General features: G+C 51.0%; 2 protein-coding genes across 2 annotated transcripts in view; both read right to left on the bottom strand.

Annotated features, from left to right (window-relative positions):
• Positions 1 to 3,492: 3,492 nt before the first annotated feature.
• Positions 3,493 to 8,837, bottom strand: TICAM1 (toll like receptor adaptor molecule 1). Its single transcript, XM_026654982.1, has 2 exons — positions 8,674 to 8,837; positions 3,493 to 6,134 (listed from the first exon to the last, which is right to left on the bottom strand). The coding sequence occupies exon 2, from the start codon at positions 5,894 to 5,896 to the stop codon at positions 3,785 to 3,787; it is 2,112 nt and encodes a 703-aa protein (XP_026510767.1). The 5' UTR covers positions 5,897 to 6,134; positions 8,674 to 8,837; the 3' UTR covers positions 3,493 to 3,784.
• Positions 8,838 to 11,524: 2,687 nt separating this feature from the next.
• Positions 11,525 to 15,050, bottom strand: part of LOC112121878 (perilipin-3) — a 13,596-nt gene continuing 10,070 nt past the window's right edge. Inside the window, exons 4-7 of the mRNA XM_026655068.1 lie at positions 14,783 to 15,046; positions 13,573 to 13,772; positions 13,191 to 13,319; positions 11,525 to 13,101 (exon numbers count right to left, since the gene is read on the bottom strand). Of these exons, the coding sequence (XP_026510853.1) occupies positions 12,520 to 13,101; positions 13,191 to 13,319; positions 13,573 to 13,772; positions 14,783 to 15,046 (1,175 nt within the window). The 3' untranslated portion in view covers positions 11,525 to 12,519. The remainder of the gene's footprint in view (positions 13,102 to 13,190; positions 13,320 to 13,572; positions 13,773 to 14,782; positions 15,047 to 15,050) is intronic.

Raw genomic sequence — 15,050 nt, 5'->3', positions numbered from 1 at the left:
CGATTCTGCTGCACGACAGCTGTAGTATGGAAGATGCAAATCCCAGACATGCAAAGTTAGAGAAAGAAATCAGGAACCCGCTGTACGTTTCAGCAGTCGGGGGACTTGGATTTGGAGCAGCAGTAAAAAAATAATTGAATTTTGAAAGTCCCAGGTAACAGTCACCCTTTTATAAAGGCCAGTTATAAGCGTGTGTAAGCCTCATGCTCCGTTCTAACCTGTAGCCCGTCACCAGCACTAAGTCCTGATCCCTTCCAACTCCTGGAGTGCAAATTTACAGGCCCTCGGCTTCATCCCCTTTTAGTTTCAACCAATCAGCCCTTTCCACCTTTCCAAGTTTCTTTTTATTTAATGTGTGTTTTTGCTTTATTTGAATTATGAAAACAGTTTTCCTCTTTAACTTCCTGCAGCCAGAAATGTGTCAGGGAGGGCCCCCCGACAGGATGAATTAGAACAAACCATTACCTAACACTGGGCAGTTTCCCACCCCCGCACAGGAAGTTGTAGTGGTGCAGTCTGAGTCCCAGGTAGTGCTGGGAGAGGGTATAAAGAGCAGCGCTCACGCTAGCCACTTTACAATGGAGTGGTCCACTGGGAAGGACATAGCGATGGCTTCACCTGGGTGTAGAGGAAGGTAAAGAGCTGTTCCCCTAAGGAAGTGTCTGGGTCTCTCCTTTTTGTAACTCAAGGAGGAAGAAAGAAGCCAGCTCTGCAACTGGGTTCTCCAGTTCCATCTTTCCCCTTAGGGCTTTACGTGGAGCTTCCTTCAATGAGATGAGACAGCCTTTTTGTATCAGCTGTGTCATAGTCCGCCGCCTGGGTTTTCTCAACCCTAGGGGCAATTTTCTCTGTCTCTCGCTGAGCCCGCTGAGTTTGCAGTACTAGTAGATAGAACAGCCTCCCCCCCTCCCCCCACCGCATACACACTGCAGCATGACCACCATTCTTTCTTAGGGCAAAATTTGCTCTGGCAGTCGGTGGGCCACAATAGGCAGGGAGCATCTGTGTTTGCACAGCAGCTAGTGGGGCCCTGCTCTCACTTTAGGGCCTTTAAACACGACTATGAGAGATGTAATAAATGGGCAATTCCCCCCCCCCCCATCAGCCATTTTCATAAAGTTACTTTTCAGAATAGAGCCATACATGGGAGATTTCCCTTATGGCCTCCACCATTGTGCGTATTGCCAGCTTTTGGGACTATCATGGGTCTTTGCAATATTTGGTCTTAAAATCCCAGCACCTGGAGTCAAGTGATTATATAAGAATCTCAGCTTTCCTTTAAAACAATTATGTTTCTAGTCCTTATGGTTGCAGTACCCCCCCCCCCCCGCCATCCAAGACTCAGTCCCAGAAGGGAGATAAAAAGAACCGAACACTTATTAAACTCCCATGATTTTTAAGCCAATCTCATAACTTTTGGGGGGGGCTGATGCATGATGTTCAATTGCAGAGGGATGGCGCTGCAGGTTTGTTTCTCCTAATGCTGCAGGGAGGCCACAGGGAAATAACACCTATAAAAACTACATCGACTGTAGTTTGAAGGTTGAATCCCAAATTTAAGGGTGCAGTGACGATCCTAGCTTGCCCTGTTGGGAGTGTTTATTGCTATATCCATAAGGGGAGGATAGACATATCCTCTGCAAATAGGGAAATTGATAAATTCCATCTTAATTAACTGGCAATTACATCACAGGTGCTGTGAATGGCCCTTTATCTAGGCGTTTCTAAAGCCTTCATCCCTGTGGCATCTCAGTCCCAGTTTAACACACCTTGATTAATTCCTTGGACACATACAGCAGATGTTACTTAATACAACTGTACATTTGTCTGGACCATTGTGCTGTAGGTTGGTCTGAGCTTTCATAGAGTGCTTTAAAACTGTGGTACAACCTCAGTTGTCCAAAGGTGGTTGGGACACCCCAAATCTTTGGATATTGAAGGGTACAAGCTCTGGGGACTTTAAGGGTCAGGCTCACTGGAGCTCCTGAGTGCCTGGAGCTGTGCCAAGTGTTGTTTGCATGGGGGGAGCACAGTTGTGTTGCTGTTTGGAATCAGGAGTGAAGCGGTTTTGTGCCTAGGCTGGTACATTTTCATTACAGTTTTTGCAAAGGTCTTTCAAAGCCTGCTAGCTGGTTCCTCCAAGGATGGGCAGTTGGCTGGCTTACCTACGGCCAGCCAGTTCCACAGGACGTAGGCACTTCAGCTAAATCGCCTTCGTCCAGAAATACAGACCTCACGCTCGCTATTTTCTTGGGGCCAAATCAGCCCGCGTCTAAACAGGTGTCACTCCCACTGACTTCAGTGCAAGATGTGTGTCTCACTGAGGACAGAGTCTGGCCCTTGAATGTGTCTAATCATCAGAGTAGCCGACTGCAGATTAATGGCCCCTACAAGGAATCTGGTGTAACAGCTGGAGTCAAGTGCACAATGGGAGGTTAATACCAGTTTCTAAATGCAGGATCAGTTTCGTCACCAGCGCTGGCACGTTGTGCTGCTTTTGATCATGCCTAGGCAATGCCTGGACATTCATACTTGCAAGGGGGAGGAAAGACATTTGCCCTTTGACCGTGCTGGGCCCAGCGCTGTCACACAACTGGACTTGTTCTGTTACCTTCCCGCCAAGGGCTCCACAGCCCTGAGTTGTGGGGTTGATGCAGACTAGTCAGGGATTGGATTTGTTTCCACCTGAAGTTGCACATCGACACCCACTTCTGCACGCACACGCGCAGGCGTGCACACAAACCCGGGGACCTCCTGACCGTTATCACAGGGGGAGGACCTCTTCCCAGGTTCAGGCGCTTCTGATAACCCGCTCCCCTCCTTGCCTCGGGGATAGTATGGCCACAGAGTGAGTGGCACGTCAGCATTTTATACTTGCTTCGCGCCAGAGGGTGCTGGACAAGCTCTTGGCAGTAGGTAAGGCGCTGGGTATTGAAGTGCAGGGATCACCATGCAGCTCCGTTGGAGGCGGTGACAAAGGGGGGCATCACTCTGTGCTTGTTTGGGGATTGATAATACTTAGCCCTGTAGCTCTCCATGCACTTCACAGAGGCATATAAGCACTACTATCCCCATTTCTCAGAGGGGGAAACTGAGGCACAGTGTGTGTGTGTGGGGGGGAGGAAGGCCTAAACTTAAAGGAGTGGCCACTGATTTTTTTTTTTTTAGGTGACACCCTGGGGCCCCCCGAGTACCCACCACTCCCACTGAAGGCAATGGGAGCTGTGGGTGCTCAGGACCTCCAAGAGTCAGGCTCCACCATTTTTTAAAAACTTCGGCCTAAAGTAACTCACCCGAGGTGATGCAGCAAATCAGTGGCAGGGCCAGGAATAGAACCCAGCAGTCCCAGCCTCTGGCCCTCTCCATTGGACCACGCTGTCTCCCCCTCGCTATTGACACATCGGACAGGTCCTAGAGAGGTAGCATTAAGAATAAGACCAATGGCTGCCCTTCCCACCCCGGCCAGAAGGCGAGAACATAGAGGAAGAGGAATAAATTAACTAAAATTTATTTCAAAAACCTTTGTCTCTCTCGGGAGTTCTGGGAAATATTTTCCCAGGAATTTGAGTCTTTCTTTTCCTCATTCTCATTCTCTTCCCTCCAGCAGAAAAGACGGTCACTTCCTTCCACGCTCTCCATGTTCCCCCGGAGGCGAGGAGAAGGACCTGTCCTCACCGGGCAGGCAAGTAACAAAGACTACAGCCCCTGCCTTAGACGGCTTGCAATTTAGCTATGAAACGAAGTGCTACTTTCTCCAGACCGTGTCGAGTTCCGGCCCCTCCAATCAGTGACTCTCGCTGGTCTCTTCATCAGAGCTCTCAGCCACCAGCCTGGTCCTCTCCACCTGCATCTGATTGTGGTCTCCAATCTGCACCATTTGAGCATTCTGAATGATGAGGGGCTGGGGGCCTCCTGACCCCTGCATCGTGTTTTGGTGGCTGGGCGGCAGGATGAAGTGCTGGGAAGGGGAGGGAGCCGACAGGGTGGGCATGAACTGACTAGCTGGGTGAGGCTGGTACGTGGCAGGAGGGGCAAACATTGGAAGAGAAGATGTCTGGAGTTGGAGACTAGACACAAGCTGCTGCAGAAGTTGCTGAATTCCTGCAGGATATGGCAACAGTCCTGGCAAAGGCATTTGGGATGGGTAGCCAGGCTGGGACCCCAAGTTCAGACCAACTAAGTTCTGTTGCAGCATCTGGAGGTGTTCCTGGTATTGTTGCTGTTTCCTGTGCTGCTCCTGGATGTGCTGTAACTGGCTCCACATCGCCTTCTGCTCATTGATTCTCTTGAGGCGGAAGGTGTTCTTCACCGTCCTGGAGAACACCGGGGAGCTCTCATCTAGAGGAACCAACCCCGCCAGCACGGTGGGGATCGGACACTTTGAGGGGTTCTCCTTGGGCAAGAAAGGGATGACCGAATTGTACTTGGGCAGCCGCTGGAGGGAATCCATCAGGGCCGTGTTCATCTGGTGCATGTAGAAGTGGGACTGGAAGTTCTGGGTCAGTAGCAGGAGGGTGAAGGCAGCGTTGTCTATGGCATCCTGGAAGCAAGTCAGCTGGCATTGCCCAGGGATGAGGAACTCCTCGCAGAAGGTGGCACCGTCGGGCACCCCCATGCTCTCCAGCATCTCCTTCACCCGGCAGGCAATGGCCACATCTTCGCTGGCGTGCAGGACAACGAAACTGAAGAACCTTTTCTCACCACAGTCCAGCTCTGGTGTGGGGGCGGCTGCTGCCTGGGGAGGAGGGAGGCCCCCTGAAGAGGAGAAGGATGCCGTCTCTGCTTTCTCTGTTAGGACACAGGAATCTTCTACTGGCATTCGGATGGAACCAGAGGCTGGCCCTGGGGTACACAAGCTAGGGAGCTCGGTAGGTGACTCTTCTTCTGGCTTTTGGACCACGCGTTCCTGCAGTTCTGCTGTCACCATGGTGGGAGGGTCAGTGCATTCCACTGGACAGTGCACAGCACTCGGATGCGGAAGTGGGGTTTCGGGAACTGGAAGAGATGGGGGAACAAAGCTACCGGCCTGGGGATTCTCAGATGGGTGGCTTCTTACTCGGCTTTGCAGAGGGGGTGCAGAGGAGCTGCTGAACCGGCCGGCGTCCCTTGGGCCGTGGCTGACTCTCCCTCCGCCAGGCTGCATGGTGCAGTTCGCGGCACCCCCACAAAGCTTGCTGGGCTGCGGGACATGGTTACGGTGAGCTGAGCAGGTGTGAAACTCCATCGTGGGGGACTGGCTGATCTCAAAGTGGCTGATGAAGGAGGCTGGGCTGCCAGAGGAACGCAAAGTCTGTGGCCCCGAGAGAACCGATCTGCTCCCGATCTGCACTGGGGGGCTCCTCACCACTGGAGCCGGGCTGGCAGTCGGGAAATGCCCAGGGTCAGATCTCAGTGTCTTAAATTCGTTACCCATCTCTGTGGGGCTGAAGTCAATCGCGCACTTTTCCTGAGCCTCGGCCAAGATGCTGCTCAGTCTGTCTCTCCGAGGATCCTCGCTGGCTCTGAAGGCCACAATGGCAGCCTTGTAGGCATTGTCCCTGGCCAGATGAGTGCACAGATTTTCCTCCACCAGCAGCGAGTAGATCCGTGCCAGGGCCAGGAGGGCACCTGCCTCTTGCTGGGGAGTCAGCGGGTTCTCGCTGCCTGCAGTACCCCATTTGCTCCTCCAGATACAGAGGGCTCCTTCATCATCACCCAAAGCATCCAGGCATATCCTTGCCTCTGACTCTCGTCCCAAAGTCAGCAGGACCATGGCTTGCAACAGCTTACAGCTGCTCATGCAGGGTCTCGTGTGCTTCAGCTTATGTTTGAGGCTAACGAGTCTCTCTTCTGGGATCGCAGATAAAATGCTGAAGACCCCCTCAAAGCCTGGCTGGACCTCGCCAGCCTCTGCCATCTCTTCAACTGGTTATCCAGACAGTTTGCTGAAGAAGCAGGTGATGAAAAGAGCATATTACAGCCTCTGGATGCAGGGACGGAGCAAAGGCCTGTGCCCCTGCTGTGTTTTGTAAAGCACCTGGCACGCTTTGGTAATACATAAATCCTCTCGCGCTCAGCGGCTCTGCTCCCAAATACTTTCAGGATCAAGGGGTAGTGCTGCCATCCTCATCCTCTTTAAAGCTCACCAGCTGGATCTGCAATCAAACAGAATGGGAAGTTACAGAAACGGGCCAGGCAGAATCTGGGCACTCCATGCTAGGTTGGCCCAAGGTCACTGGGCTGTCAGCATTGCGTCTACACCACACCTTTTTAAAGAATGTCACTCCGCTTTAGTATATAGATAGTCTTTGCCATTTGCTTGGTATTATTCATCTTTACTACATACATTATTGCAAGTATATATAACTCGAAGCACATGGCAAAGCTATAAACACTTGCTATATACATTTGCAATGCACACTTTAAAGTAATCAGTGCTAAGTTATTGACATATTTAGAAACACAAAAATTGCCAGACTGGATCAGAACAATGGTCCATCTCATCCAACGTCCTGTCTCCGACAGTGGCCTATTCCAGATGGAAAGTGCACAAATCCTCTTAATGGGCCGTTATGGAATAAGCTGTCCATAGGGAAAGCATCTTCCTGACTCCAGGTTTATGTCCTTTCAGTTAGTTCATGCCCTTAAGCATGAGGGTTTATATCCGTTACATATATACAATCTCATTTAATTGTGGATGTTCATATTATCCATATCCATATCTAATTCCTCTTCTGAATCTTGTTAAGATCTTAGACTCACCAATGTCTTCTGGCAGCAAGTTTAATTTAATATCAGAACTCACTCTAGTAAGGTGGAGAGGCCCAGACCAGAAGTGGAAGGTTGATGCGTCTGTCAGTCAGGAGGAATACTGGCTATAGAAGACCAACAGAATATCTGACCCTCTGGAAAAATCTTCCAGTATTTAAAGGAGCATCAGAAAAGAGTGCCTTTAAAAAACGCAGACAAAACTAAAACTCCCACAACAATCTTGCTTTCAGGGGGAAATTTACAATTTCACTGTTTTTAGCTACTAGTTTTTCTACCTCACAAAAACCCTCTGATTGCTTAATGTATGAGATCAGATATATATCTAAGGAAGTTGTCCTCCCTTTCCATGAACAATTCTGGGACACAGAAACTTCTTGAAAAACCAAAACAAACAAAATGATCACTGCCCTTTCAAAACACCTCCAACGTTGTGAGTCAGATCGATGTTGCATTCATCATCCAAGGTTCTGTTGATGCACTTGGCACGAGGCAATACTATCTTTTTGCAAGGGGGAATTGACAGTTCGAATACGTTCATGGGGCTCTATGAAATGACTTTTTAAAAAATAAAAACAGAAGCTTGGCAAGTACCAGCTGAAGAGCAGGTAACGTTTTGGAGAAGAGGGACCTCAGTCAAATTTTAAGATTTGGTTTAATTTTTTAGAAACCTTTGATTACTTCCTGCAGGTGGAAACTGGAGATGTCAGTCTCCTTCCACTCCGTACCCCCCTTCCTCTATACCAGGGATCAGCAACCTTTGGCACGCAGCTCTCCAGGGTAAGTACCCTGGCGGGCCGGGCCGGTTTGTTTACCTGCCGCGTCCGCAGGTTCGGCCGATCGCGGCTCCCACTGGCCGCGGTTCGCCGCTCCAGGCCAATGGGGGCGGCAGGAAGCAGCGGCCAGCAAATCCCTCAGCCCACGTCGCTTCCCACAGCCCCCATTGGCCTGGAGCAGCGAACCGCAGCCAGTGGGAGCCACGATCGGCCGAACCTGCGGATGCGGCAGGTAAACAAACCGTCCCGTCAGGGTGCTTACCCTCGCGAGCCACGTGCCAAAGGTTGCCGATCCCTGCTCTATACCCATTACTTTACTTTACCTTTCTATTCTTCTGTTGTTGTTTTTTTGTTCTGTCATTTCGGGGGTGGGAATTCTTCAGTAAAAATATCACTTTCAGCAAAGAGGTGTGCGGAGCAGGCCTCTGTTGCTAATCCTTTCCCCATTCAGTCTTTCAAATCCATATAAAATTGGGATTCTCCCCCCCCCCCTCCAATTCTTTTGTTTGTATTTTGAAACATCCTCCAATGGAAGCTATTAGAACATGAATTGGGAAGTAAAGCGCAGAACCATGAAACCTGCCCAGAAGTTAAGGATCGTAAAATCCTGCTTCTCCTAGGAGTCCCTTGCCTGCCATCCTCCCCTACCCCCCAACTATCCTGCGGTGTAAATCGACCTAGGTCCAGTGCCATCACTGGGGTCGTGCCAATTTACACCAGATGAGGATCTGCTCCCGACCAGTTACCAATTCCTTCCCAGGGTATTTGGAACCAAGATTCCTCTGCTGCTGTTCTTTACCAGTCCTGGAAAAGTACCAAGGCCAGACTTTTTTTTTTCCCCCCAACTTTTGGGGCATCCGATTAATTTGCATTGAGGAGCCAAAACAGGATGGCAGGCGCCTCATTCTGACCAGGCCAAGTTTGAAAATGTTGCCCTGGCTGGCAGCAGCCATGGGATGAATGAAACAGGGGCTCGCGGGCCGGATCCAGCTTTTAGCTGCACCCCGAAATCTGCTGGCAGAGAAGTCCTGGCTCCTAGGACCTTGTCCTGGTCCCTGCTTGGCCCCTGGGAAGGGCACGGCTGGCTGGCTCCACCTGTCACTTTCCTCTTCCAGCCGGGCCCTTACAGGGGCGAGGGAAGGGCGATTACCTGGGTCGCTTGGGTGCACTGAGCGTGGGAGTCCTCAGCCGCTCGGGCGCCCCTTTCCAAAGCCAGGTCCCGAGCCGCGGGGGCGAGCTGGCCGCGGGGAGGCGGAAGTAGCCTGACCCCGGTTCACATGGCCCAGGAGGCGGAGCCGCGGCCGCGGGGTGGCCCCGTCGCCACCCCGCGGCAGCCGGAGCCGGAGCCCGGGGTGTGGGGGGGGGCGGTGACGTAACACAGGGAAGTGGCTACATGTCGCTGGCTGGCTACAGCGCGTTCCAAAGGGGGCGGGGCCCCGCGGGGGTGGGGGAGCTCAGCCCCTGGAGGAGGAGGAGGCGGCCGGGCTGGGAGGTGGGATCTTGCCCGCCCGCAGAAGGGGATGGGGGGTGTCCCCCCCCAGCTGGAGTATGGAGAGCCCTATGGGGACTCCCCCCAGCGGGGGCTATGGGGCTCTCACCCCCCTGCAGAAGGGGGGGTCAATGGGGGATGTCGCCTCCGGTGAAGGAGAGGGGGATCTCGCCCCCAGGGGGGAGGGCTATGGGGAAATCCCACTCGCAAAGGGGGGGTGAGTGGGCGTGGCTCTCTCCCAGCGGGGGGAGCTATGGGGGGATCCCCGCGCCAGCTAGAGGAGGGGGGAGCTAGGGGGGAATCCCTGCCCCAGCTGGCGGGGTGGGAAGCTGTGGGAGGCTGGAGAAGTTCTTCAGAGGACTCGCCCCCTCCTAAGCGGGCCAGGGCTGCTCAAGGGAATTCAGTCCAGTATCCTCCCACGTGCAGCCTCGGGGCAGGGGGGGGGGGCTCATGCGCTCAGACTGGGGATCCCCCCCCCCCCGCCCCAGCCAGAGGCTGGACTGATGCGCCTTCAAGTCCAAGGTGAACCCCCACTGTTCCCACCAGCCGAAGCCAGAGGGCGCGCTTGCCATAAGGAAATCTAGCCTTCTCCCGGGGCTCCGGGTTTGTCTCTGGCACTGAGGGTCGGGCAGCAACTGTACCGATTTCTTTGCCAACGGAGGAGAAGGGTTAAGGTAACATGCAGCCTGCTCTTTCCCTGGGACAAAGCTCCCAGTTCGCTGCGGACCAGAGAACCTGCTTCACTCTCCTTCTCAGCATCAGTCTGCCACACTGACACCATGCTGCCAGGGTACCAGGTACCCTGTAGGACAGGGGTAGGCAACCTATGGCACATGTGCCGAGGGCGGCACGTGTGCTGATTTTCAGTGGCACTCCCACTGCCCGGGTCCTGGCCTCCAGGGGGCTCTGCATTTTAATTTAATTTTAAATGAAGCTTCTTAAACATTTTAAAAACCTTATTTCCTTTACATACAACAATCGTTTAGTTCTATATTATAGACTTATAGAAAGAGACCTTCTAAAAACGTTAACATGTATTCCTGGCACGCGAAACCTTAAATTAGAGTGAATAAATGAAGACTCGGCACACCGCTTCTGAAAGGTTGCCAACCCCTGCTGTAGGAGATGGTGTACCTCGCCTGTTCCAAACAGGATGTGACGAACGCCTGGGGAATGGCGCTTGTTCCTAACGCTGAACAAAACATTAGGGTTGTTCTTTCAAAAGCTTACAACTGAACCTTGACTTAATACAGCGTTGACTTTGCGGAAGAAAACTGCTGCTTTTAACCATCTTAATTTAAATGCAACGAGCACAGAAACAGTTTCCTCACCTTCTCAAATCTTTTTTTAAACTTTCCCTTTATTTTTTTTAGTCGTTTACGTTTAACAGCACTGTACTGCATTTGCTTTTTTTGGTGTCTCTGCTGCCTGAGTGTGTACTTACGGTTCCAAATGAGGTTTGTGGTAACTCTGGTGTTCATAACTCTGAGGTTCTACTGTAAGTATATTTAATCAAGAGGCGAACTTCAGTCTTTAAGACATTAGTCATAGAGTTTAAGGCTAGACGAGATCTTCAAATTACTGACCCATATCTCCCAGTCCATCAACCCCAACCAGCACCTGCACACCAAGCCCAACAACCAGAATTAACCCAAAATAGTGCAGCCCTCAGGGGACTGAACTATTATGTGCCACAAGCAGAGAATTGAAGGGACTGAGGTGCATTGTTAGAGTAAGAAATACATTGTGGTGTGGTTTGCAGCTGACAGGCATGGGAACTAGGGCTAAGAGATGAAGGTGACAACGTTAACGTCATGGGCGGAGCTGGAACTGACCGTGAGGGTCCCCTGGGCAGAGTGGCCAGGGCAGAACACACAGGAGCAGTAAAGTAGAGGATGCTTTCACTAGAAGTTGGAGGTCGAATTTGAGCTGTGCCCAGGGCACTGAAGGGCAGAGCCTGATAGAGCAGCTTTTGGGAAAGAGTTCAGGAAGGAACCGGTAGTGAAAGACCAAAAGTAAGTTCAGCGTTACCTAGGCTAGGTCTACACTACAGCGGGGTTCCGACCTAAGATACGCAACTTCAGCTACGTGAATACCGTAGCTGAAGTTGCGTATTTTAGGTCGGCTTACCTGGCGGTGAGGACGGGGGAAAGCCGACCGCTGCCGCGCTGCCGCCGACTCCGCTGCCGCCTCTTGTCGAGGTGGATTTCCGGAGTCGATGGCAGAGCGATCGGGGATCGATTTTACCGCGTCCTCACGAGACGCGGTAAGTCGATCCCCGATAAACTGATTGCTACCCGCCGGATCGGCGGGTAGTGAAGACGTAGCCCTAGAGAAGTTGGCTTAATTCCTTCGAAAGAACTAAAAGCAGAGCTCGTCCAGACTCTTGTTAGGGTGAGAAGAGGATGCTCTGGGTTGTTCTCTGTTTTTCTAATCAGAAGTGCTTCACCTTCAGATTTAAATATGCCAGGAGAGAGAGAGACACACTGCAAACAGTTCTCATGGTTTGAAAGCAATTGAGATTTATTTTGAAGACCATGTTGCCATTTTTCCATAAATTAAAACTCAGCAGTTTGTTTCTGGAGGGACTATTGGAATAAGCATCAGTAGTAAAGGAGTCACTAGGAGTTGATCACCAAGACACACCAGCACCAATCCTTCCCACTGTATAACTCAATTAATCCCACGACAATGGCAATGTTGGATCCATCTAAGCAACTCCTGGAAAAGCTGCTGTGAGCCATTTTTTCCAATGGCTGCAGAGTGCTTGGCGTGAATATGACATGCACAGAGTTAGTTTTTTTAGTAGGATTTTTAAAAGCACCGAATATGTTGGAAGCACAAGTCCCATTGAACACTGGCACTTTAAAAAAAAAAAAATCTCCCCTTGATACTATTTCTGTGCAAAAGAAAGGTTTGGAAATGGTCTTGGGAAGGAGACACCCACAGCTGCTGCCGACTGTCCCGTTGATGGTCTCAGCCCTGCAGGGAGCAGCACAGTCAGAAAAGGGGTAGTATATTGAAGTGTACATGATGGACAGCTATAACAATTAAGAGGAGGAAACAGTATCAAAAGTTAAGGGCATCGTTTTGTTGTGTTAAGCTGTCCACAGCTTGGGCGCATTACTTGACTTTTTGCAAGACGGCTGCTTTCCTCTACATCTGTCCACAGCTAGGCATAGCAATCCACGCATGGACCGCCACAGACGTGCAGCTCTTGCAGCCAACACTGAGAACCCCCCTTCCCCCACCTCAGTACAGTGTGCTTCAGAAATAAGGCATGAGCGGTAGGTGCAGACAGTCAAGCCACTTTGGTTAGTGAGTTTCCTGCAAGATACAGCTAGATGAGCTGACTGTATGTTTAGCTCTGAGCATGGGATAGTGTGTCAGGGGTAGGTGCAGAGAGGCAATCACCCCTTTGATGGGTCTGGCAGGTATATGAGTGACTAAAACCGACAGGGAAGTTCTGTTCTTTCCATGGAAGCTGGCTGCAATAGTTGGAACATTTCAAGGATATTTCTTTGTTTCTTTAGCCACCGTCTTCTCTGATGCCTTGGTCAATTCCTCTAATGCCTTCTTCAGTGCTTTCATTGACTCCTTTGGTGCTTTAGGTATTTTGGCCTCCTCCTTCAGTGCCACAGCCATCTCCTTCTCTGGTGCCTTGGGGACCTCAGCCACCTTCTTCTGTGCTGAAGCCACCTCTTGCAGTGCAGATGATATCATCTCTGTCATCATAATTTCTTTCGGCTCCTCTGTGGCTTCTTGGGTCGCTCTGACTGACGGAGAGAAGGGGCCCACAAGCCAGTTGAGGGGAGTGTTGTGTGAGATGTACTCCAGTAGGGCATCCAGAGACTCCTGGGCCTTTGTCATTTTCTCCTGGCTCTGGGTCAGGGAGCTGCTGGAGAGGTCCTGGAAGGAATCAGCTCTGGAAAAGGAAGCGTGGAGCTGCTGCACGTTGTTAACAGCCTGTTGCACTGTTTCCTGGATGTCACTAGGGAGGCCTTGGATGCTGGATACCAGATTCACGTAGCCAGGGTGCAGCTGCTGGGTGATGATACGCATCATGGCTAGAATACGAGACTCGACCTGCTGAGAGGAGAGGAGTGGGTAAGACTTACAATGCGAAACCAGTGTTTAGTGCACCATCCGTCCCTGTAAGTACTCCCCACTAGAGATACCTCAGGCTGGGAAGCATCTTTAGCGGGGCTCCCGCTCGGCTGGGTCCGGCTCCACTCAATCCACAGCTGTTGAAGCTTCTCCAGGCTATCCTGAAGCTTATGCCCAACGCCCTGTTTTACGTATTCGATCTGGCAGGGAGACAAGAATGATCATTGCAGATACCTGTGATCAGCAAGAAGCTCTGCAGTGCCCAGTCCCTCTTACACAGTGGGGTCCCGAGAACGGGAAACAGGCAGGACCACACCAAGGAAGTTGAGGCACATCAAGCAGAGATGGGGACGTAGGTAGACGTGTGACTCAGAGGGCACCCTGGGAACAGTGCGATTTAGCACTGGGGTGGAATGCTTTGCACCGCCAGGGCGGGAAAGGGGGTGTACTTACGAGGTTTATTGCCAGCTGGAGTTGCGAAAGACTGTCCTGGGTGTTTTGCTTGATGAGCCGCAGCTTGTTCAGGGAGTGCTGGTAGGCTCGGTGGCGGACTTTGTTTGAGAGGGAACCCAGGCGCACGAAGTAACTCTGACGCTGTTTCTGTTCTTCCACGGAGGCCATGTTGAAACCCTCGATGGCTATGGCAAGTTTAACTGAAGGGAACATTTGTATAAGGGTCAGGTTATCAGCAGGAATGCCCGCCCCCAGTGATGGTCCTCTTGGGCCCACTGCACAAGATCGGCGACACACAGTCTAGCACTAGCATGACCTAACGGCCCCACTCCTTGTCTCTGTGCCTCTGTTTCCCTATCTGTAAAATGGGGATAATGATACTGACTGCCTTTGTAAAGTATTTTGAGATCAACTGAAGAAAGAACTAATTATTATTCGTGCTCAGACACAGATTTTGAGAGGACAGCAGCTGCCTGAAGGGATGAAGAATGCACTGATATAGTTATTTATTTATTGCACGGATCTCACCTGCTTTTACCCACCATTTTCAAGGCAAATAAGACAAAACAGTAGCTAGCGAACATCGGAACCTCCTCCCTGTGTCACATGCCAGCTCCTAATGTTGAGAGAAAGTCATTGCGGTGACAAGTCGAAAGCAACTTACCTATCCCAAGACAGGAGAAGGCCTCTGCCATCTAGCAGAAGCAATAGTGTCTGAGCTTGGATGGAGGAGAGAGGTGCATTTTCTATTGCTAGCACATGCTGTAGAGCAGTGGCTCTCAACCTTTCCAGAGTACTGTATCCTTTTCAGGAGTCTGATTTGTCTCGCGTACCCCCAAGTTTCACCACACTTCAAAACTACTTGCTGACAAAATCAGACATAAATATACAGAAGTGTCACATCACACTATTACTGAACAATGGCTGACTGTCTCATGTTTACCATAGAATTATAAAATAAATCAATTGGAATATAAATATTGTATTTACATGTCAGTGTATAGTACATAGAGCAGTATAAACAAGTCCTTGTCTGTATTAAATTTTAGTTTGTGCTGACTTTGCTAGTGCTTTTGAGGTAGCCCATTGTAAAACTAGGCAAATATCTAGATGAGTTGATGTACCCCCTGGAAGACCTCTGTGTACTCCTAGGGGTACGTGTACCCCTGGTTGAGAACCGCTGCTGTAGAATGTCTAAGCACTTTCTCACCCAGTTCCTCATTTGTCAGGGGGAGGTAGTGATCCACCAGCGCCTGTGATTTCTCTAGCACAGCATCCACTCCACTCGCCACCAGCTGGCCTGCTGCCTTGGCTTTATTTAGGCTGTTGGTCACCACGAAACTGGTCATCTCCACGCCGTCCTGGACGGCCTCTCTGCTCCGCCCTAGAACTGTATTCACTTTGCTGGTCACAATGTCCTTTGCACCACAAGCAGCTTCCTTGGCAGTATTGACAGTGGAGGACACCACTGATTTGGT

This window comes from Terrapene carolina, unplaced genomic scaffold (genome assembly GCF_002925995.2).
Source record: "Terrapene carolina triunguis isolate 2854851 unplaced genomic scaffold, T_m_triunguis-2.0 Scaffold194, whole genome shotgun sequence".
Classification (NCBI taxonomy): Eukaryota; Metazoa; Chordata; order Testudines; family Emydidae; genus Terrapene; species Terrapene triunguis.
This window is presented reverse-complemented; position numbering and strand designations above follow the sequence as displayed.

What these genes read in the sequence shown, in the direction of transcription:
- TICAM1 (XM_026654982.1), bottom strand. Translation starts at nt 5,896, where the DNA reads ATGGCAGAGGCTGGCGAGGTCCAGCCAGGCTTTGAGGGGGTCTTCAGC.